Here is a 24830-nt window from a genome sequence, read left to right on the forward strand (position 1 = left end):
GAGAGAGAGAGAGAGAGAGAAAGATGAACTCTGATGGGGACTGGCTGGTAGGAAATGCAGAGCTTGCTAGAAAACAAGAAAGAACAGCTTTCTCCACTCTAGATATTGGCTCACTGGGTGGCAGTGAAGTCACTAGGTGTTTGTTGTGATGGTAGAACTTGTTGGAAATTCACCCTCTAAGCTGCTGAGGCCTGCTGTTCATAAGGGGTCTTCTCACTTGGGACATTTGCCCATTACTCGAAGGCGATGCCAGAAGGGGCTCCCCGAGGCCGGGTCGTACCAGTCAGTCAAGTGCACAGCGGGTGCCAGCTGAGGAAGTGTCTGTCCTAGGGAGCTAGATGCCTAAGGCACCCACAAAAAGCAAGTACCAAGACCTGGAAGGGAACGTCTTCCTATAAAACTTCATTGGTGCTGTCCTGAATAAACACAGACTTCTGTCAGCGGTAGAAGAATGGCTAAAGAAAGACCCCTGAGTTTTCTCATGGCAGGCAATGAAGAACAGGCTTAGAATGTGAAGTGAGAGAGTCTGTCGTGAGCCACCTCACAACTTCTCCAACCCTGAGATCAGCTAAGGGCCTGCAACCCTAATTTCCTGATCTGTGTTTCCATCAGCTGAAATCTTGTGTTTATCACATTTCTTTGGAAAGAAATGATGTCATCACACAGACACAATGTGATATTAAATTGTAGCCAACCCGAGCAAAGAGCTTATGCATTGTGCGTTGCGCAAGAGGTTAGATGTTATTCTCTTCCTCTCCTTGTCCCCAGTCTGTATTATGCCATGGTGCCCTTGTGAGCTTATGGTAGCATCCAATGTAAACATCTCAGAACTGTAGTTGTGAGTCCTTATCAGCAACTTGAGGCCACACCATTATAACTAATGAGAGTCTAAGGTGCTGATGTAGTTAGGAATGAATTAGAGTCATATACAGTAAAAATTGTATAGTGATTGTTAATTTTGAAGACCTCCTAGAAAGTCACTTAAGACTTAAGCAGCCTGTCCCTCAACGTTTCTAAGAGTCATGGACCGAGTGTTGCTTCTAGCATGGGAACAGGTTGTGATTTCTTTGGAATCAGCAATAGCTGCCTCCCTTTTAGAAACGTTTGCTATGGGGAGATGGATACCTCAAAATAACTAGAAAAGAACATTCTGAGTGTTCTTTTTTATTATTATTTTGTTTGTTTTTAATACAGAGAAATGAAAATGTTGACAAGGATGAGAGACTCCAAGTGTCTTTCGTAGATCAGCATACAGTGCACTAAAACATCACAGGATGCTACTTGGGGATGTTCAGTTATCCTCTCTCAATGTTTTTATGGTCATTCTTTCTCTATTTCACACTTATTTCTGGGCGTGCGTGCATGTGTGAGGGTGTGTACACAGGAAGGTCAGGGGACAGTTTGAGGGAGAGTCAGTTTTCTCCTTCCACCATGACAGCTCCAGGGCTTGGTGGCAAGCACCTTTTACTATTGAGCCATTGATCATACACATCTATCAGTTTTTCAAAAACTACACAATCTTTGATGTAGCACTCACATCTCCTGTATAAGGGCTACCAGGGTCAAAGGCCAGGCAGAGGTGCAGAAAGCGGTCAGGAGAGGGACAAAGTCCCAGCTCTGCATCGTCATGTTTTCCAAGATAAAATTAGGGTGAACAGCGCTCCAGGGACTATGTCATTATTTTTTGTATCTGATCACATATAGCTGAAATTGAAAAAAAAATTAAGTGCCATGCAAGGGGACTTTGCTGAATTTAGTAGTTAAAAAAAAAAAATCAGTGGAAATAGAGTTCAAATTGAGAAAGTTAATGATTTTTTTTTACCTTTTTTTTTTCCTACAAAGTTCATGGGTTTGATATCACATTCTGTAGTCTGTACACGACTCAGGTGAGGGGGCTTGTCAAAACATGCACCCCATACTCTGAGGGGTAACTGACACATATGTCTATAGCTCCTCTTTAGGGACTGGCCAAATAAACCAGTTTCAGAACCTGACCTATTCAAGTGGAAAACCTCCTGAGCCACAGCAGAAAAGGAACCTCTGCTCTTGCCCTGAACCCTGTTTGGATAAGTTCTGCATCAGTTCACATTTTACCGCCTGCTGAGTTTGTCTGTCCAGTGTCGGCTTGGCCACCGCGCCTGGAAAGCCCATCCCTCCTGGAGTTTCTCCACGAGCCTCTTCTGTCTCTTAAACTGTGACCACCTGGCACATGGTCAAAACCTCGTAGGTTCTGTTCTTGTCCAAAATCTGACATGAAAGAAGCAGAATATGACAACTGGACGTAGCTTCAACTGCCAAACAGATCTCAGACTAAGAGTCTGAGTTCAGCTTTCCACATGTGGAGCATGACTTTGGGATCTCAAATTTTATTCAGAAACTTGCAAAACAAAACAAAACAAAACAAAAATACAAAACACACACACACACACCTTCTCTGCTGAATGCAGTCAGCCGAGACTCCTTACTCAGCCTGTCTCGGCGTAGTTCTGTGGCCCCTCGAAGTGAACACAAGGTAGAGAGAGGAGGTGATCACTGGGTGTCCCAGGCAGAGCCTCTGGCTTTTGAACGCTTCACAGTAATCAATCACAGATGTGCGCAGCCCATCAGCGCTGGGAAGTTGCATAAGCGTCTCAGATTGCATGCAGCTACGGTCAGCCAGCCAGGGCGAGGGGGTCTCTCTCAGGCTGCTCCAAAAGGAAACTCAGTCATAAGTCTATCCTCATCTCCTTGCAGACTTTTTTTGTCAGAGTGAGGAGGAAGGGGCAGTGGTTAGAAGGGGAGTCATTTTCCAGTTTTTAAGTTTCAATTCCAGCTCATTAGAAAGAGGAACTTTCTAACTAGAAAGAAATGGGGCTGTCTTCCATTTGTCCCCACTTACCTGGGCATAGGAAGGATTCCAGCCCTGGTATGTTTGCTATCTACAGCTTTGCCACATCAATCTGGGTCAGCATGTAGGGTTCCAAAAAGACATTCCTCAACAGCCCAAACCAGTCTGGCCTCGTTCATGAAAATACACAGGAAAGAGATAAGGGGCACGCTATAGTTTGTGTACCCAGCCAGCTTCCTTGCTTGTTTTTATCACTGTGACTGTTAAATAAGTGGCATTTTCCCCATTTTACAGATGTACAAACAGAGGCTTAACAGCTTGCCTGTTTCTAGAGGAAATTCTTTTAAAGACAGGGAATAGAGGGGATCCCTTTTAACGCAAGCAAGGCTTAACTAGTATGGTTAAGAAGGACAAAAAACTCAAATTGAGTCTTTTCACCCCTTAATTCTGGTTGTGCTATATACACAGTCTGTATTCTGCTGTCTGTAAGAAGGACAAAAAACTCAAATTGAGTCTTTTTACCCCATAATTCTGGTTGTGTTATATACAAGGAAGCTTGGTTGGGGACCAAATTGAATTTTTAATTAAAAAAAAAAAGATCCAACACATTTGTAGTCTCGTGTAGCTGAATAAATAGAGGCTATTAAATTTATAGCTTATTTAAAGCATTAAATGTCAAGAATGGAATGGCTTTAATTTGAAGCGGTGATCTCAGCATGTGAACAGGGATTAGAGCAGTCTGTGCTGGAATGACAGCCAGCTGTAAACTCTTTGGTGACCTTCCAGTGTAGCAATCTTTGAGGTATTCCTCTGTGAAGGGAGGACTGGCTTTTCTATGAGCAACTGGGTAGAAAGCAAGGGCCCGAATGCAGGAGACAGGAAGAAGGCTCAGCCTTCATACACTGTGGTCTGGAGTCCATTGCTCCTCAGTCATTGACTTGACAAGTCATATAACCTCCTCTGCTTAGTTACATCTTAGCCATGGTGATCCCAAGGGGTGACTTTAAAACCTGTGCTAGCAGTGTCTCTCTACTAGTTTCCCATTGAGCGAAGATCCTCCGTCTCTAAGAAGCTGAGACCTTTGCAGACAGATCCAGACTTTTGATCCCTGCATAGACAGACTCTCCTTTCCTGTTTAGCAATAAAGAAGTTTCAGAAATTTGAGTCTTCAGCCATCATCAACCCCTGAGACTAAACAAAAGGACAGAAAGGTAAATGGAGACAAGATAGAAAGTCAGAGAAAATTTAAAGGACACAGAAAGAGAAAGGGTCCCCTCAACTTTGAGTGTGGTTGAATTCTCTCACCAACCAAGAGTCAAGAGTTTCGACATAACAGAATCTACAGTGAAGAATGCCTGCAAAGAGACGGTATTCCTTTGTATACCCTTCAGGCCTATAGTAAGATGGCAGAGTCATATGACCTGGCAGTTTAATCCCACTCCTCTGAAGCCTGCCCTGTCCACTGCACCTCAGAGAATAAATACCCATGGTCCCATCCCTTGGTCTCTCCCACACCATATTGGAAGGAAAAACAAGGAGAGAAAAATATATTTAAAACCCTATGAAGAATATAACTTCTGAAGCCACTGAGTCAGGCCACTAAGTCACACATGTCACCTATTATGGAAGACACTGGTGTCATTTTCTCTGGAGAAGCCAGGCCTATTTCTTGGGTATATATTGCCCTTCTCCTACAAACCTAAATCTAATGCCCACACTGAAATCCTGTTAAAGGTCTCCCAATAAACTCCAGCAATTCCAAAGAGGAAACATAAACAAAAGGAATCCCGGATGCACGTTCTAGAAAGAGGACCAGGGACTCACGAAACCTTCAGACATTTTCCAACCTGGTGCATGCATCTAATAGTCTACTGGAAGCTTTGTAGCAAGGGTGATTTCTTAGGAGGGAAACAGAAACAAACAGTGAAATCCTAGGAAACAAGTGTGTGCCAGATGCATCGCTGTCTGCCTGCCAGCGCGCACCTCCGTGTCATTGCCTCCTCCTCCCTCAGAACTATCCACTCACACCCAGCACATGAATGATTATGTAAGATTTGCTGGAACTGTCATTGAAAATCTGAATGGAATTTACCCATAGCTACACACTCCCAGAATCTGGTGGCCAGTGCCCCGTTTTCTTCTCACTTCCACACTTCCGTGGCCTTTCTCGGTTCAGGCCCTTGTGTTCTAACTCCCTAACCGTACCCATCTCCTCGTCAACACATCAACATATGAGGTCATATGAAGCACACGCGTAACCTCATTGGAAGGTACATAAGTAGCCTCCACTGTTACACAAATACCCTTTCACACGGAGAGCCAGCATCCTGGGCAGCGAGTGAGGGCTGAGGGATGCCCAATGAGGCTTCCCCATGTTTTAGAGGATTCAATGGCAAGGTATTTGATGGAATGTGAAGGTAGAGGCTGGAAGTCCACAGCCCCAAGCACGTGGGACTGAGAAAAAGATCTTTTCCATATTTCAGGACAGGGTAAACAAAGGTCAGCTTTGTACACAGACCATGGGAGTCTTTGCAGACAGGTAATAGAAAAGTTGAGGACAGCCTCCGAGTCAAACAGACGGGCCATTAGAATACTCTGTAAGCAGCTGTTTTGTGACCTATAATTTTGTATGTTCAGATCCTGCATCCTGACCCCAGGGCAGAAATAAAAACTATCGATAGCTCCATAAGCAGCTCTGGTCATGCTATCAATAGTTTTGACTTCTTCATTTCCATGTTTTTATTTCCTTATTCCCTGATTCCCATAGCCAGTAGATGCCGGTGCAGGAGCACTCGGCAGACGTGCGTGTTTTCCACTGCAGATGGCCAGACCCTCCTTGAGTCTGCTGGGGTGTGCATGATGTTTCCGAGTAGCCACACCAGCTCTCCCCACTTCTGCTTGCTAGCCTTCTGAACTGCAAATTCTCTAACCCACTTCATTCTGCAGAAGCGCCTGGGTCTCTGTAAGCCAAAGGGCCCAGAGCCCAGACTTACAGCCAACCCCTCTTTTTTTTTTAAAAGTGGCTTCATTAGAATGTAATTTAAAAGACTTGTCCTGTTGCATGAGATTTAGTCGGCTTACAAAGATTTAGCTCAGTTGGGTTGGCATTAATACATTTTTCATAGAACCAGGTGCCTTGTAAGGAATGCATTTAATCTGTGGTCCAGAATTATCATAATTAGAGAAGGAAGCTCCAGCTAAAGACTTCTATGTGACTTGGGTAAATCGTAGGTAAGGCCTGGAGGAATGGATTAAACCATCAGAACCCTTGAGGTGTTTGAATTCTCCCACCTTGATAGAGACGGGATACAGAGGTCAGAACCCAACGTAAGATTTAAGTACGGACTTCTCTAGATGGGAAATGTTGCCGATTTGGTTGCTACTTTATATTAGGTGATCGATAGTGGATGGTTAACATGAATTCCGAGCTTACTGCCCAGGTAAGGACAGTAGACTGTTTCTTAAACATACAAGAGTAAGTAGGGGACTGGAGAGATAGCTCAGCTGGTAGGGGGCTTGCTTACCTAGAATGCATGAAGCACTGGGTTCAATCTCCAGCCCCACCTAAACTAGACGTGGTAGTATACGCCTCTCTAATCCCAGCACACTGCGGGTCAAATCAGGAGAATCAGAAGTTCAAGCGCATCCTTGACCATATAGAAATACCTCTATGGGATCCATGAACCCCCATCTCCAAAAGACAAAAAATGAATAGTCTTATAGGCAGTTGCAGATCACTGTGTGGTATATTAGAGTGTTACTCACTGGCTAGCCCAACCCTCTTTGAATAAAAGCCCAACAAATCAACACTACTAAGTATTCACTTGGAAGAAGTATAAGGCTACCAAAGCTGTAGAGAACCAACTATCTGTTGTCATGGTCATGAAACAGAACAGTTTGCCTGCCCAGGGCACATGACTTTGAGGTCCTGCCAACAGCTATAGCTTATCCTGTACAGTCTATTTTTTAATGACCTGGGCATTGTTGCTCTTGAACCACATCAGAACGTTCTCCCCCAAGGTGACTGTTGGACTGCATTTGAATAAAAAAGTTTCTCTGGAGGTTTCTCAAGGATCCTGGTGAATGTTCAAAGATCTGCAGGGCTGTTAACAGGATGCTAAATTGATTACCAGGCTGCTGTCTTGGCCTTTAAACTGTTCGTTCAGCACATGTTCTCCTTGACTAACCTGGGCTGGGCTGAAGGACTTTTTGTGAACCAATGTAAAAGAAAGCAGGGTATTAAGGACTTTTATGTAACAGACCTTGGGAGGTTTGCACATACTCAGATTTGTGAGAGGGCATTTAATAAATATGACATAAAGGGACACTTTCCGAAGGAAGAAAGAAAGGCCTTCTGCCAGGAGCCAACGGATGTGGAAGCTGGGCTGTCTTCATTTGCATAATTACCGCCTCACCTTCAGAAGGTGCTGCTTCTTCGATCCAGCTATAGATTCGCTAAAGGCATCTCATTTGTGTAGCAAACAGCTGTGGCGAGGTTCCTCCGAGGCTCAGGTGGACATCTGTGGACATCTGGCCAGCGGAAGAGGGAAGGCAAAGCCGGATGCTGTAGGGTAGGGAGGGGCAGAATGATTCCTCCGAAGGACAGGCAAAGATTTCTGAAGCATCCACATCCTTTGTGTCCGCCATGAATACAAAAAGAACTGAGCATAGATTGTCTCAGCAGCACTAGGATGTAGGGCACAGGAGAGCAAGGTTAACCGTCATTTTCAGAAGGGTATAGCCTGTTATTCTTTTCCGGCCATGCTCAGTTCCCGTAGGCTCTACAGCACTGATCTTTTCCAGATGTTTCTTTCTTCCCTCTGGCTATTATGTCTTGGTTCACCTTGCCCTTTCAATAAATCTGAGATAAAATTCTGGTAGGGTCTCAAGCATGTTAGAATCACTCAGCAGTAGCGACTGATTTAATATCAGACCAGAGAGCTCTATCTATAACGGTGAATAGCTTCAATACTGAATGGCAAACTAATTGGCAAAGAAAAGGCAAGAGTATCCTTTACAAAGTTTATTGTAATAAGGTGCAATAGTTAGTGACAACCTGTGTGTAGAACTGACAGTTTCATATCACTTTGTTTATAGTGCCATCTGTAATAACCAGACGAATCTGTGAATCACGTATTACTTTTGTCTTCATTTTATAGATAAGTAGATGGATATTTGAGATTTTTTTCCCTTAAGGTCCTATAAATAATAAATAGCAGAATTAAATCTAAACTACGACTTAAAAAAGTCTGGTCAGTTTACATAGTCCTTTCACTAAATTTACCACAAGGCCTGGACTCCGCCCTCCTTTCCATATAAAAATGCTATAAGGAAAAGAAAGGCAGCTGGAAAATACATTTCTTAAAGACTGTAACCTTTCTCAGTTATAGGAGAGTGTAACACTCTCCAGCCAGAGATTTCTTTCCATTGGATGTTTTCCTTTCAGGTATTTTACTTGGAGCCCCTCACTCTAGGGTTGATGCTAAAAACAAAAAACAAACAAACAAAAAACCAATCTCTGTAAGACAGGTAGGCTGGTGGGAGCTGGTGTAGCCACCCCAGAGTTAAGATGACTTCCTCTGAGCCAGTGGTGGAAGCCAGGTGGGGAGGAGAGGGGAGAGGAGGCCAGGATGGCTGCTGTTGTCTAGGTCCTGCCGCCCTTTGCCCTTTTATCTCCTGCCTGTCAGCATTTCCCAAAGCCCGAGAGGCCTTTAGCTCCTAGCTGCTTGGTTAGAGAGAGCCAGCCATGCATAAGGGCCCTCTGCCTATCCTGCCCTACTTTCCTTAGAGGCCAGTCCTGGCGCTGGTGAAGTTTTGCTTTGTGAACAGGACCCCCTCCAAACGCGGCTAGCACAGCATCCGTATCACTAGCCTGAAAAATAATAGTCCGAAAAGTTTTCAAGAATTGGGGCACGTAAAAACCCAAGACCGAGAGTGTTAATAATGTCGCTCCCTAGATGTAGTGAGTGCTTGTCCCCCTGCACGTCTGCCCCGCGCTGCCATTCGTTCTGTCCAGGGCACCTTTCCTGCACTGGGCCCCACCTGCCCGGTCGCCTCCACCCGCAGTGGCCCCTCGGGGGCGGACTCCTGCAGCCCAGCCCCGCGCAATTCGATTCGTCACTCCTGCGGAACTTTCCCCTGAAAATCCCTCCCGCAGCCGCTCGCCCGCCCCGGGAGGTTCTGATCTCAGAGGCTTCCTCCCACCGCGTCCCGCCCGCCGGCGCACATCGCACTCGTCTAGGAGCCTCGCAGCCTCACGTCCATGTCCGTGGCGGTGGCGCCTGTGGCTGTGCACCCCGACAGCATGCTCTCCGAAGCGGAGGAGCCCAGGGAAGGTACGACAGCCGCTGGACTTCGCCAAGTTCAGCGCAGGAATGTGGAGGAAGGCGGGAGCAGGAGCTGATGGGAGCTCTCAGGGAACTTTGTCTCTGCCTGGCTGGACTTTAGAGAGTAGGCAGCCCTGTCCCACCAGCCAGGCAGTTAAGGGGCAAAGGACCCAGCACCAGACCTAGCCAAGCCAGCCCACCAAGGCTGCTTTTCAGATTTCTCTGGAAAGGAGAAAGCGGGCTTTGACTGTTGAGAATACAAAATGCGCTTGGAATGGGCTGCCTGCCTGCCTGGGGACAACCCAAAGCTGGATTCCCAGGAAGAGTCTGAGTCCGGGTCCCTTTGAAAGGGGGTGTCAAGAATTGGAAGGGACATACATTTCCGGCTAAAAAGGGGAAGCAGAGTGAGGAGAGAAGTGAAAGATCTTTATTTGGGGAATGTTAGGCTTCCCCCCCCTTTTATTTAAAATTTTCATGCCAGACCTGCAGTTTCCGGGGGCCTGAAAGATGTGAGGGGGGCCTTTCTGTCCTTTGAAACAAGAGAGTTTGTCCCTTTCTGTCTTTGCAAAAGCAAGAGTTTCATTTACTCCTAACAGAGCTGGTGACAGGGCTGGACAAGCTCCAACCAAAACACTATTATAGCTGGTGTTAGCTTGGGAGTTTATTTGCCTGTGAGTGTTTGTGCGCTTTGTTCCCTGCAACTTGATGTATACAAAAGTCCACTTGTAAGTGGGGGTGGGATTAAGGGTAGCTGGGGAAAATTAGTCAGGTGTGTGTGGGGGGGGGGCTGTTCAAGATTGTGAAGTCTCCCTCTCTTTTCACGTAGCTTTTTGGGAGACTTTAAGTTGCAAGTCAGTCAGAGCTAAGGCAGCGAGCGGCAGAGCAAGGGAAGTTCTGCATTTTGCAATGTAGGCTTTCCAGTGTGGTCGTGTACCTAGCTTTGTGGCATGAGGGAAGCTGTCAATTGAAAAGGGCTTGTTTAATAGAAATATGGGCCAGCCAGTGGAAAAAATGACAGCAGAAGGATTGTGTCTGAGCTTCCCGTGGGCTTTTTGGAGCTGGGATGTTTCCCTGTAGGGGCCTCTGTACCAACAGAACTTTGTGCTGATGGGTGCTTTCTTTTTCTGTTTTGCACCATTTACACGAAGTCAAAAGCAGTCAAAGCGGAGCTGAGAAAACCATCCTTGAACTTTTTTATAATTGCATAGCACTTAGATTAGCATTTTCTTCCTGGCCTGTTATTCCTGGCCTTTTAGGAAAGGGGAAGAGTGGGGGGTGGGGGGGATCGGATGAAAAACTGCTAGGTCAACTGTATTATACCTCCCTCTAGCAACATCCACAGTGTTCCCTTCTTTGCTGGCTCTGCTAGGGAGTTTGTAAGCTGTATGGAAACTGGTGTAATCTTTAGCTTGATCCTCACCTGCCCTTGCCTGCAACGGTGTACCTACCATACAGGCTTTGCCCTCTGCATTTTAAAGGAAGCCCAAAATGTTCGTTTCTGCTAGAATTTTAAACTGATAGTAGGGTAAGATTTTCTTTTTCTTTTTTACTAAGTCTGAGGAAAAAGTGAACTATTACTTTATTGACCAGGCTGATTCACTGAAGCTTCTGCTAGGATGTGTGTGTGTGTGTGTGTGTGTGTGTGTGTGTGTGTGTGTGTGTGTGTACCTGCTTTTATGGGACCTAATCTCTCACACTGTCTATTACCAGTCAGTTTTCATACTCCTCTATCCTCTCTGATTCCAATCTTCCCTATCTCCCTTCACTTACAGTGGAGTTCTTTCCTCTGGTGGCAAACTTGTCAATTCTGTGTAGTGAGAGATCAGCAGGAGCCCTTCAAACTCTCTGAGCTGCAAGGAAATTGCCCTTGGATTCTTTGTATCTAATTCGTTGTAATGGTAGATACTTCTAATTCATCCTTTAGAACCCTAATAAGAGACTAGTGCACTTATTAGGTTGGGGAGGGGGGGATTGAATCTGGAAAAACCATCGTCAGATGCAGAAGTCCTTAGAGCCCAGTTTTTTTGTGCGTGTGCATGAGTGTGGATGCATATGACTGGGGAGATTGTTCGGCTCCTAGGGCTTAGAATGCACTTGACTCTGTGCCAGCGGTAGCTCCCGTCTATAGTAACCTCTTAAAGAGCTGCTTTCATTTCGCCTGCTCGTCAGTAAGTGACTGTGCTTAAAGTGAGGGGGGAAAAATCTAGAACTTGCTTTATCAAAAGGCGAGTTAAGATATGGAGACATAAGTGGATGGGAAGAGCCCAGTCTATTAAGGAGGAGAATGCCTTTGAAAAGAGGCTGTCAACAATTTCCTGTGGCTATGGGCTTCCTGAGGAGTCAATTAATATCCACATAGCTGGCATTTAGATGCTTCCTGTTGACTGCATGGCTTAATTATGAGAGTGGTAAAAATGAATGATGGTTGAGTTCACTGTGGATGATCTAGACATAAGTGCTGAAGGGTCCAAGACTCCTTTGCCTTGGGAATCAATCAGAATTTTTAGAGTGGAAATGTCGAATGCCATTATCGCTTTGTGAGCACTTGGGAGAGAACGGAGGGTTGGCTGGCAAGAGAGTGCAGCTCTCTCCTCTGTTGCCCACACCAGCCATTTCCCTTTACCACGTAACCTAGGCCTCTCCTGACTCACCAGTCCTGCTATTTCACAACAAACATGGCGGCCATTACACAACCTCCTGCTTGTAGACTGGCAGCCTCCCCTTCAGCCACACTCACCATCAACCTTGGAGTAGGTGTCTTTGCTACCCCAGAATGACACCCTTCCATCTTGGGGTCCCACACTATTTTTCATGACTTCTCCATGCTTAGATGAGAGGGCACTCCCCCATTCTAGGGTACTAGTATTCGCCGCTATTCTTTTTTGCCCTGATACTCTCTTCTTTATCTGAACTCTTTTCTTAGTCTACTCTTTGGAGAAGCCTTTTCTGGTCGAGGCACCCCGCCCCCCAGTCTGAACCAGGACCCCCAGTTTCCTTCTCTCAGAACACCTGTCCCTTTCCTTGCTGGCACACACCACGCTAGCTAATCTTTCTTCCTGGGCAGGCTCCTGATCAAAAGAGTCTTTCTTAGCCTCCACTGCTATCTCTAGAACCTGCGCCGTAGAGGTGCTCATGAGCCACCATAGAGTAAACAAGTGACTCATGTATAAGGCTTCTTCTCATCGCTTTGTCCAACTATAGGCATTACTTACCCAACCTTTAAAATGAACCTTTTTTTTAAAAAAAAATGCTTTGATTGTTTTTATTTTCAAGACATCATCTGGCTATGTAGCCTAGGCCAGCCTGGAGCTCACAGTGGTGGTCCTGTCTCAGCCTCCTATGTGCTGGGGTTGCAGATACAAAGCAACATGCCTGGCCGTTAAATGCTCTTTCCCTGCTATCTTATCTTACTGAAATCTGGTTGCTTTTGTGTTTTGCTTCATGAGATTTTTTTTTTTTTTTTGTCTTTCGTCTTTTTGGTTCATCATTCCACAAATGTGTCAAAATTATCACTACCCTCTGCTCATATCTTTTGTCCTTTTAAAAGAACTGCTAGTAATAATAATAACAATAATAATAATAACAATTTAAAGGCCAGTGAGATGGATCATGCAATAAAGGTGCTTGCCACTGTGCCAGATGACCTGAGTTCAATCCCTGGAAATCTATGGGGAACGAGAAAACCAATTCCTACAAGTTGTCCTTTGACCTCTGCAACCTTTATACACCTCCCATGGCACACACACACACACACACACACACACACACCACATAAACAAATGCAATTAAAACCACCACCAACAACAAAACACATGATATTTAATACTAGGGACCAACATCTTTCTTGGTTCCTTGGATTTCACCATACCTTTGGAGGACCTTGCTCTTTTCTGGCTCTTTATCCACTCTGCTATACCTCCATCTTGGACTCCTAAGAACCACCTGTGTCTGGGCTTCCCAGTAGACATTATGCTTTGAACATTGAACAGGGACCTTCCATTCAATAAGTCTACCATGACCGCACCCCTTCTGCCAGCGCAGATCTGATCTCCCTTCTGTGTCTCCTATGCATGCATGCTACACCCTTCTTTTTTTGGATTCCAAACTATAGGCCTGGATGTTCTCACCAACTCTGTCCTTTCCTTTGTCTTCTGCCTCTAATTGGTCACCAAGAAAGTTCAGCCACTTTACCTTCCTCGTTAGTCCTGGAATATATCTTCTTTATGTGTCCTTACCGTGGCATTTGTGCTCTGATTGTTATAGTAATCAACCCAGTCACTAGCCTTCCAATGGCAAAAAGTGGAATGTAGTTTCTTTTGTTGTAAACAAAATAATTGTTGGAAATTTTGAATAATTCATATATTCTGTGTTAGTTTTCTGTCACTATAACAAGATTTCTGATGTGATTAACTTCTATGAAAACACTTTTTAAAAAAAATAAATAAATTACTGTTTGGTTTTGAAATAGGATTTTACTCTGTAGCCTATGCTAGGCCTTAAAGTCACTGTCCTCCTGTCCTGCCTTCCTGGGTTCTAGGAGTTCAGGAATGTACCTCACTGGATGAAGATTTATTTTGACTCACAGTGTTAGAGGTCTCAGGGCCTGATGGATGGAGCTCTTGCCTTGGGTCTGTGCTCAAGGCAGCTTGTCATGAGGAAGGAAAACCGTTAACGTGGTGGCCAAGAAGCTAAAGAGAGCAAAGACACGCCAAGGTCTCACCTTGGTACCCTTCCAGTTACTGGAAAACCCCACCATCTTCTAATTGTATATTGAGAGCCTTTAAACATTCTAAGTCTTTGGAGGACATTTGAGATCAAGCCGACAGCACCCTCGAACAGGCTGAAAACCCAGGATTTCAGGATGTATTAGACAGCAGAGTCAGATACCCAAGAACAGTCTGGTTAGGTTGCCGCCACTGCCTCTGACTGCTCAGATTTCTGTTACAGAGTATTTGGTCCTCCTCAACCTTCAACATCCTAGAGATTAGCCATCTGATTGGTCTTGGCTAGCTGGAGTTCCTGCCCTTGCTGCTGGGGGGAGACACTCCTTCTGCTTCCAGTAGTGGTTGTGGGAAATGGGAGCAGATCCCTTCAGTTGTGAAAAGGCAGTTTCTCTGCATCGAGAAGTTGTTATTTGCATGACCTTGACCACACAATCCACCCCACCACTTGGCCAGCAGGCCTCTGCTTCCTCATTCTTCACAGCAGCCCTGTTTCCTTGGTTGTGATCTCTCTCTGGCTCTGCCTCAAGTGGATTCTGTCTCCATGTACACACGTTTGGCAGAAAATGCTTTTCCAGGCTGTTCCCTGCCCTCCCACACTTTCCCAGCGTGCACTGTTTTGACCCTGTGTACAGTCATTAGTTATGTTTATCCGCGCTTTATTAGGAACTTTTTGACAACGCAGCTATACATTTTTTCCCTTCCTGAACCCCCTATGCCAAACTGGGGTCACCTCATATGGAAGGAGCCAATGATGCCCCATTAAAGAATTAATTTTAAATCAAGACATGTGAGCATCCTGGAGAGCATTGCTTAGAGGCATCGCCATAGCCTCTTTACAGAAATACAAACAGTGCCTTCCAAATCCAGAGGACAAGCCTATTTGATTTTCTTAAATTTTTCACTCAAGTGCTGTGACTACTACAAGCAAAACAAGCAAGTGCGCTTCATCTCTGGGGTCAGGGCCTGCATCGTGAATTTCCTTGAACACAGAAGAAGCAGTATTGAAGCCAGAATATACTGAGTTATTCTCCATACTAGAGTCAGGGCTGGGCATTCTTCTCATTTCATACTTGTATGACTCTCTCTGCTACCGCTATCCAGGAGGCAGCCTCCCGGCACCCTCAAGTGCCTCTGTTCAACCCAAGTGCAGGAGATCTAGAAAAGCTGGTAGCAGGTGTGTGCATCCTACAAACAGAGAGGAACCCAAGTGCAGGAGGTACCTTCTTCACTATTTGATGTTATAGTTAATTGTAGTCACCGCCAGACTGGAGAATGCTGGAACTTACGCCTTCTGTGTAATGTATTTTGTACCTGACCATATGAGAACATGTGATATTTGACTTTCTGTGCCTAGTTTACTTCACCCAATAGAATAAGGTCTAGTCACATTGTCACAAAGAACAAGAATCCATTTATTTTTATGGCTGAAAGGTATTGCATTTTATACTCACCATTTCTTTATCTATTTTTCAGTCTGAAACCCATGTGGATTCCAGATCTTGGTTATTATAAAGTGCTATGTTAAATATGGGGGTACGGGTACTTCTTTGATGTACTGATTTTATTTCCTTTGGATATACACACAGTGAGACTGCTAGATGGTGTGATAAAGCTGTTTCTGTTGTTTGCTTGCTTGCTTGCTTTGGAGGAACTTCTGTACTGTTTTCTATAATGCTATATATATTTTTTATACTTCTACCAATAGTGTGTAAGAATTTCTCCTCCCGCCCCCCAAAATAAATGCCAGCGCTTGATTTTGTTTCTCCTGCTGACGGCTATTGTCACTGAGGTGATGGCATGTCACTACAGTTTCCAGTTACGTTTCCCTGATGACAAGGGCTGAACAAACGCTTTGGCCATTTGTATTGATTTGGCATTTGTATTCGTTTGAGAAACACAGACAGTTCCTCCAGGTTTTGTTGGGCGACTAAACACAAGCATTTGACCGTTTAACCGTTGAGTCCCTTGACCCCCAAACATGGCAGATGGCAGTTGCTTGTCGGGTGAATGGTTTGCAGATATCTTCTGTTTTGTAGGCTAAGTGTTTATGGTTCCCTTTGGCCCACGAAGCCTTGACCATGTCATATAATCTCATTTGTTTGCGTTTGCTTTAGTTTTCTGTCTTTTGAGTCCTCTCCCCTTAAAAGCCCCATTCTGTTTCATTATCCTGAAGGTTTTCCTCTAGGAGTTTCATAGTTTTGCTGGCCAAGCAATTATTATTGGGAGAGGGGAGGCTCGGTTATTTCATGGTGGTGACTTACTAGAATCTTCTTATGCGGTAATGGAGACCTCTGGGACACTGTGTAGCTACACACAGTGTTATTAATTCTCACTGTCTCAGTCATCTATGGCGTGACACTTTCCATTTCTCATGTATTGCCTTGCTGGGTACCTGCCGTGTGTCTTCTCTCCCTGACTCTTGCTTGGCAAAGGGAATGATGAAGCAAAGCTATGTAGTGATGAAGGCTGGCTGTGCTATAATGCCTGGAATGATGAAGCAAAGCTATGTAGTGATGAAGGCTGGCTGTGCTNTAATGNCTGGAATGATGAAGCAAAGCTATGTAGTGATGAAGGCTGGCTGTGCTNTAATGNCTGGAATGATGAAGCAAAGCTATGTAGTGATGAAGGCTGGCTGTGCTGTAATGCCTGGTTCTTGGTTTTCCTGAGCTTGGCATCATACATAATATCAAAGGCATAGCATGCTATCTCAGAGGCCAGACATGGTTAGCTGTTTCTGTTTGTGTAGTCACTAGCCTGAGAGTACAATGTGCTGACAAGGACTAAGAAAAGAAAATTCATTCTGACCTATGTATGGTACACTCTTTCTTCTATAGTGAGCCGCTCGCTGGCCTTGCAGTACCTGGGACTACCCCTACCTCTAAATGCTGAAATACACCTGAGGATCCCCACACACGCCTCTGAAAATATTACCAGCCTGATTATACATCATACTTTTGTTGTTCTTGGATTATGATAACAGTGGACTGTCAGGAGAGAGTGGATGATTAAATTCCCTGCTCCTGGCTATTAGTAATCCAGGAAGTAGCCAAAGGGTGGGTGGGTGGGTGGGTGGAAGAGAACACAGCAGCCAGAAAAATCTCAGGATCCGGTGATTTCATCTGAACATGATACAAGAGTCAATGACTTGCCACAACCTTTTGTTTGTAGGCATTTCTGTTGGAAATTATGGAAACAAGCATGATGATACATGTGCTCTCCGTGTAGAGAGTTGTTCCTAAAATAATACGGAGAAAAAATTAGGATGAAATGAAGCCCTGTGTGTGTCTATAATGTTTACAAAAGGTCTGTCTAGCAAGTGCTTCGTAAGGAAAATAATCCGTATTGCAAAGTGCATGCAGAAACACCGTGCTCCAGGGTTAGAAGTAGCATTGCATCCCAGATCTTTTTAAAGAAATATTTTGTCTCAGAGATGCGGCACCAAGGCTGACACTGCCCACTAGGCTTCTTCTACCCTCTTCCTGGCCTGTTTTACAAGTGAGGCTGTATGCGAACACAGGCTCTGGCTTCAGGCTCCGAGATCTCCTTAAAGCAGGAGAGTTCTAATCTGTCTGTTTAGGTGCCATTCACGACCGTTTGGAGGAGTTTAAAAGTGTAAATGGGATGTTTGAATGAAGGAAGTGGTCCTGTTCAACCTTCTCCAGTGACAATAAGAGATAAGGCATGATGGAATACTATTCAGCTCTACAAATAAAGACTATAAGACTCCCTGGTTTTGAAAGCAACAGGCCAAAGGAGAGAGGGAGGCCTGACCAGTGGACTCACTTGTTTTCATTCCTTTAAGGCTATCATTTAAGGCCAGTTCGTTGCTGGGAGTCCTGGCTGGGCGGGGAACACATTCCTCAGGAGAATGTGTTGTATGTGTGTGGGTGGAAGAGTCAAGTCAGCACCTGGCATGGAGCATGCCATTGCCCCGACAGATGCCCCTCCCACAGCCTTACCTTCCCTGGAGCCTGCCAGCCTGGTGCATTCTGGGAGTCAGAACATTTGTGTTTATGAGGTGATTGAGGGCCAGCCGCCTACTGTCTTCCACAGCCCCTTACAATGACAATGAGAGAATGAGTGTCAGGTCTTGTTCAGATGGTTTGCCAGCATTGAAAGAGTTAGCTGCAGGGGGGTAGCACCCTGGTGAGAATGACCGAGTTGGGAGCAAACTGAAAACAAGTCCTGCTCTGCAAATCACCAACACTACAAAGTCTAGGTTTTCCGACTTGGTACCCTACAGCATGTTAACGATGTTTAAGATGGTCACTGTACTTAGACTTACAGATGACACTATGGATGGAGGGTCTTCTAGCTCCATAGTAATGAACAAGGCTTAGCTTAAGAATACTGAGGAGCCAAGTTAGATGGGGAGATCAGTTGCTCTCTGATCTCCAAGAGGAAGAGTGTAAAGGAAGGAGAGGCTAAAACCATGATTTCAGTTCCTGAGGACAACTGTTCTACAGGGGCAGAGAGAGATGGAGCTAGTCAAGGAGACAGCATTAGTCTCGTGCAAATGGGAGGAGGAAATCCCAGAGAGAATGGGCTCTTTCGAAGCCAGGAGAGTAGTCCATGGAAGAAATGGCCAGCCAAGGCTGAGCCTGTGTTAGAGGCAACTTTGCCTTGGTGTGAGGCCTTGAGTGGAGTTGGGTTTAAGGAAGCCTGGAAGCCAAAGCTTGAGGAGGCTGTCATAGGATTGGAATGTGCCTTAGGTATTCGGTTGGTATTTAGTGGGGGAATGAAGACTGTCCTGTTGTAAATACCCAGTCTCCTAAGCTGCCCATCATCTCCCTTTGTGTGTGATGTCCAAGGCTTAGTAACCAGCAGGCTCCGTTTGTTCTGTACATCCCAGCACCTCCCATCAGTGTTGAGAGGAGCCTGGGGAGCTCCTACAGGCCTCTGAGACATCACATCAGATACACTTCAGCGCGTAAAAGAAACAGGAAAAGATAGCCAGGAAAAGGTAAACGAAAAAAGGATGGGAACAATTCTCCCACAGGCTACAACAGATCAAAAGCTCAGGGAAATGTCTGATTTAGAAAAAAAGGAACCAAACGGAAGACATACCAAAGACAGGTGTGGGAGCCCAAGCACCGCTGTGACTCCAGGGGTACCAGCTCCCAGCACTTGCATGAGGGGCTCAGATCGTTAGATGTTAGTGGCTGAACTGAGTCTCCAGTTCCTCCCTGCTCCTCTAGGCAGAGTTCCCACCTCCTGTCACTCGGTTGGTTCTGTGGCAAACTGTCCATATTGTCTGAGACGCCTCATTAGCATAAATAGGTAAGATTTTGTTGTGAGGAACAAAATGTTTCTCGCACTTAGAGCGTTTGTGACAGAAACAGTGAACCGAGAACATATAATAAAAGATGTTCCTATCACTTAGGAAATCCCCAGGGTTTTAGAAACTCTGGCCAGGAGCCAGAAATGAAGACTGAATAAGTATTTCTTATTATATCACAGTGTCATACAGGTCTTTGTGCTCGTGAGAATAAAAGAAATGTGCTCTCCTCCCTTGTGTCTAACTTCCTCTCTCCTCATGCATTTACTTCAGGCATACGCTGTATGTCGTGGGAAGCCACCAGTGGGCTTTGCCGGGGTGGTCTTGTCTTTCACATCTAAGTCAGAGCTCTTTGGATGTGAGTTTAAACATGTTAAGTGGGACTGAGACTCCCTGAAGCATTCTGAGAAACTTCAGTTTTGTCCTGTAATTAAGGTAGAAAACTGCCATCATATGCCAGCAGAAATATGTTGCATGGCTTGCTCCTGGTGAGAAACCAGGAGATAGTGTTTATGTATATAGTTTCACTTAAGAACTAAGTAAATAAGGCGGTTCACATTGACAGGCCCAAGACAGGCCACACTCATGCAGTGAAATCTCCCCTGTACCCTTCATGAAAAGCAAAGAAACAACCTTTTTCTTCCTGCAAAATTATTCTGTGAGAGTAAAACAGTTCTGCAGCAACTGCCCACCCCACCCCCCATTGTAAGGCACTTATGAAATGATTTTCTTTCCTTTCCCGGGGTTAAAATGAAAACTGAGTAAGTCAGTTTTGAAATAGCTAGTATGAAGATACATCCCTCCTCAGTTCACAGGTCCAAACACTGGACACAAGATTCTTGAGAGTAAGGTGGTCACTAAAGAAGGAGTCTCCCCCAAAAGTTGTCAACAGAGGTGGAATTCTGGGGCAAGCAGCACCTAGGAAGGGCAAGGGGGAGGAAGGACTGGGACCCAGAAAATCAAGGGAGGGGCCATTTGGCAGATTCCAGAGTAAGGGAACAGAAAGGGAGAACTGGGGGGAGGGGGTGGGTGGTAGGAGGGGAAGGGAGGGGAGGGAGGAGAGGAATGGGTGGGAGCTTTGTGGCAGACTTGTGGAGGGGGAGGAATCAAGGCATGAGGAAAGAATGGGAGTTGGACAAAAAGCAACTGAAAACTCCCAAAGTGAGCAGCAGTATTCACCAGGCAAGAAATGGTGGTGACCTGGGTAAGTTCGGGCAATTTGCTTATTTTGGTTGAGTTAGCAGGAAGCCGAGCGGGCTGGGAGATGTTCGCCAGTGTATTGTGCAAACTTGGAGCCGAAGGATTGGTGCCGTTAAAAGAGCATAGAAAAGTAAATTTCTCAGGCTGGATTGGCGCAGGGGGCCCGCCAAGAAGGCAGTGACTTTGGGAATCCTGCGCTGACTTGGGGGCCACTCAAAAGCCAGGGCTGTGTTGAACTGCCTGGGATGTCTAATGAATTTCTTGGTCACTCAGCCTTAGTCACTCAGCCTTAGTCCTGACTTCTAGATCAAGCCGATAACTCTAGAAGTACGCGTAGGAGTGGTTGTTTCACATTCCTGTTCCGGCCTCCTATTCCAGCGTGCTGTGGGATCATTTCATCTGCGTGTCTGGCTATGGGGAAAGGGGGGTTGTTCCTCACGTCTCCTGGCTACACAGCTGCAGATGGCCTGTTTCAACACGTCTAAGGGTTAATCAGGTATATTCTAATTGCTACTGGGAGAGGCAGCTGAGCCTGACACAGCCCCGAGGTTGCCGGGGAAAGGTTTTGTTTTCCATTCTCTTTCCTAAAGATGAGTACTTAGCTTAGCATTACGACCAGTAGAGCCGTTAATGTCACATACCTTCCTGATATGTTTTAGCTCTTAGCTCTTGTTTCTTTAAGTTTTCTAGACGGCTCTGCTTTAAAGCATGCTTCGACCAAACTAAAAGGACTGCTAACAAATTGATGAGCTGTCCTTGTTACTGCTGTTTTCTTCACTGAGCATGCTACAGCCTTTGGCATTTTTGTCCACAGAGATGTGGAATGTCATTTGGATTCATTGATGGTAGAGGAAGGTGCTCCAGCTTCCTTTCTGTGGCTGTGATCAAATACTCTAACCAAAACGAACTCTGGAGAGGAAAGGATCTAAGTTTCCAGGTCACTGTCCATCTAGGGAAGTAGGAGCCTGACACAGAGACCATGGAGGAATGCTGCCTCCTGCTTGCTCTCAGGATGACGAGGCTAAAGCTCAGCTAGCCTTTTGATACAGCCCAGGACCACCTGCCTAGGGGTGGGACCGCCCACAGTGGGTTGGGTCTTCCTACAGTTAAGACAATCAAGACAGTCCCTTCCAGACTTGTCTGATAAAGACAGTTATTTGATTTTGCCACTTTCCAGGGCATTCTAGGATGGGACACATTTGCAATAAGTGTCCACTAGGACAGATTGGGAGAGAGAACTGTTATATTTAATAGAAGTTCAAGAGTTATCATAGAACCAGTACTTGTTCTCTTAGAGTAGAATTGTCTGTGACTTTTCTCCTGGTTTTTATTTTTTTCACAGACCAGATTCCTCTCCCTCTCCCTCCCCTCCCCTCTCTCTCTTGTGAAATAGTCCTTGGTTTTCATTGTATATCTATCCATAGATTTACTCAGCCAGATTTTTTTTTTTCAATCTATGGTGCTTTTTTTTTTTTCCTAGTTCATGAATGAGTCAATTGACCAAATGTAGGCAGCTACTGAACTTGGCAGTTGGTTGCCATCAGCCTGCCTGTGGACAGGAAGTGTTTAGGATAGATATGACTAACCATTTTCCAAGCCTTAAATAAAGCAGGGGATTTTGGACATAATAGGTCTTTGTCGCTCGTTTCAACATTTGCTGCGTGTTGAAGTTCAAAGCCAGCCCCTTGGCTACTTTACATTTTCCCAGGTCCTCTGTTCACCCACCTTTCTGTATTATGGAGACTGAAACTGCTCTCAGGCTTTGGGTGTCTTACTGATTTTCTTAAGTGAATTATGAGGATATTTTAATTGTCTTGAGAATCTTCTAGGTCTGTATTTTCTACTTTTTTTGTTCTTTGAGTTTTCCCTCCTTTTCAGTTGCCACCCTCTTGCGGTTCCTACCTGATTTGCCTACAGAGCAGTGTAAGGTAAGAGATGAAAGTGACCCTAGACTGCTGCACAGACCGTGGACTTGTCCTTTTGAATATACGGCCCTCATGATGGAGCAACATTTTCCACTCCTAAAGCTCCTTCCAGTTAGTCAGTGTCTTTTAGACTTCTTTTTTTTTTTTTAAGATTTTATTTATTTATTATATGTAAGTACACTGTAGCTATCTTCAGACACCCCAGAAGAGGGGGTCAGATCTCACTATAGATGATTGTGAGCCACCATGTGGTTGCTGGGAATTGAACTCAGAACCTCTGGAAGAGCAGTTAGTGCTCTTAACCACCGAGCCATCTCTCCAGCCCTTTAGATTTCTTTAAATCATATCTCTCTTTCACTCAGGGAGAACCATGCCATTTTGACAAATTCCAAAATATTTTTAGTGATCTTGTTGGCCTTTAGCTCTAAAAGAAATTTCTTTTTCTGCCCCTTTTCCTTCTCTCTAACTTTTGTAATTTTTCCTCCTTTAACTTAAAATAACAACAACAATAACAAAAACTCTGGTACCTCTTTAAGCAGCATCCTCCCCCTGTGTTAGGGTTTAAGAAGGATTGACTATAAAATAAAAACTGTGACTATTGAGTCTCTTCCTATGTAATCCAGAATTCACATAGGAGACATTTTAAATAATATGAAAATTACAAAAGAAAGCCGTTTTGACTATAGTTTGTAGAGATTATGAATAGATGCAACATCGGTGAGACAGGATTGTCTGCACTTTCTTCTCTGCATCCCCGACTCAGCCTGTGCTGGTCACTTGAGTTACCATTTGTCTGCCAAATACACAGCCATGCAGGGGAAAGAGGATTTAAAATACAAAATGCATGCAAATATTGTTAGTTGGCTTAGGGTGAAGTCATTATCAGTTCTTTGAACCATCTTCAGTGACAGGGCTACACTTTGTTTGCTAAGTTTAGAAATAAATTGTAAACATAAAGCATAAGGTATTTGTCTTGGTCAGGGTTACTCTTGCTCTGATCAAACACTATGACCTAAGCAAGTTGGGGAGGAAGGATTTATTTGGTTTAAGCTTCCACCTCACTGAAGGATGTCAGGATAGGGACTCAAATAGGACAGGAACCTGGAGGCAGGAGTTGATGCGGAGGCCATGATTGGTGCTGTGTACTGGCTTGCTCCTCATGACTTGTGTTGTCTGCCTTTTATGGAACCTAGGAGGGTCAACCCAGAGGTTTTCCTACTCACAATATGCTGAGCCTTCTCCATCTATCACTGACTAAGGAAATGCCCCACAGTCTTGTCTGCTTACAGCCTGATCTTCTGGAGCCCCTTCCTCTATTGAGGTTCCCGCCCTTTGGATGACTCCAGCTTGGGTCAAGTTGTCATAAAACTAGTCAACACAGTATTGCAATCGGGCCAGACATGACTGACGCTAGAATGTGTGCTGTTGAGTGCTTTCCTTATTCATACCTCTTTTTTCACACGGAAGCAGGAGAAAGCAGTGCCAGCTTTGGTTTAGAATAAAGCTTAATTTTAAAAATTTGAAATTCTATGTATGAATTTTCATCAAGTAAAAACAGTTTCTTGATGGAAAATATTGATTCGTTTTTTTAGAAACCAAGACTCTTAGAGTGGAGAGTAGCAGATAGGAATTTTATATAGATGTCTTGTGTGTGTGTGTGTGTGTGTGTGTGTAGGACTCCCTGGAACTTGAGTTAGGCAGGGATGGCTTTGAACTGAACCTGGGTCCTCTGTAAGAATGCCAAGAGCTTTCAATTGCTGACCCATCTCTCTAACCCTTTGTACCTTTTTAAATGATGAATATAATACATTGTAGGCAAACAGAAATTGCTCGATACCCAGTAAAGTGTGAATAGACCCACTTCTAGATGGCTCACAATATAAAACACTTTGCAAAAACAAAACGTGTGATTTTCATGAGGTCCATGGATTATTCAAACCTGGATATTTATTATGTCTCTGGGCAAATCACCTGGTTTGTAGGTACTAGAGTATGTGACGCTCAGTACTTACATCAATCCTGTCTCAAGAGTCAGAATTAGACTGAACAGTTCTGACACAATTCATAGACACAAGCTTAGGAAGGCCTTGTAGGCTGAGTCTGCACAGGGACCCCTCAGTCTGCTGGTGTGTGTTTGAACCACAGTGTTCAGGACCCAGCTTAGAGCAGACAGGCCGTGCGTGGAAGGACATTAAGCAGACTGGCTCTGTCTGAGCTGACCGAAGGCTGTGGCTACTTAACGCCTTACTAAGTGGGAAGGTGGCAGAAACTGAAGATTCATGTTTCAAATTTGACATAATTTGACATAATTAACTGATGTAAATATATCCCATGGTACCATCACAAAAAGAAGTATCTGAGCCAAACTCTCCATGTCTAGAATACCTGCAGTCTTTTCTTTTCCCTGCCTTTCTTCCTTCCTTTCTTTCTTCCTTTCTTTCTTCCTTTCTTTCTTCCTTTCTTTCTTCCTTTCTTTCTTTCTTTCTTTCTTTCTTTCTTTCTTTCTTTCTTTCTTTCTTTCTTCCTTCCTTCCTTCCTTCCTTCCTTCCT

At 44.8% G+C, this 24830-nt stretch overlaps 1 protein-coding gene and 1 long non-coding RNA gene across 4 annotated transcripts in view; one reads left to right on the top strand and one right to left on the bottom strand.

Moving 5' to 3' along the window:
* Tnfaip8 (TNF alpha induced protein 8) overlaps positions 1 to 24830 on the top strand; it is a 112083-nt gene that overhangs the window by 63702 nt on the left and 23551 nt on the right. The window contains exon 1 of one of the 3 annotated variants that reach the window (XM_021150635.2): positions 8834 to 9162. The exons of the other annotated variants lie outside the window; for them this stretch is intronic. Within the exon in view, the coding sequence (XP_021006294.1) occupies positions 9090 to 9162 (73 nt within the window). The 5' untranslated portion in view covers positions 8834 to 9089. Of the gene's footprint in view, positions 1 to 8833; positions 9163 to 24830 lie in introns of those variants that run through there. 3 annotated transcript variants of the gene reach the window in all.
* Positions 1163 to 9260, bottom strand: LOC115029871. Its single transcript, XR_003835439.1, has 4 exons — positions 9061 to 9260; positions 7243 to 7391; positions 2430 to 2684; positions 1163 to 2247 (listed from the first exon to the last, which is right to left on the bottom strand). It is a non-coding gene; the product is annotated as an uncharacterized LOC115029871 (long non-coding RNA).

The sequence above is a fragment of the Mus caroli genome, chromosome 18 (genome assembly GCF_900094665.2).
Source record: "Mus caroli chromosome 18, CAROLI_EIJ_v1.1, whole genome shotgun sequence".
In the NCBI taxonomy this organism is placed as follows: Eukaryota; Metazoa; Chordata; class Mammalia; order Rodentia; family Muridae; genus Mus; species Mus caroli.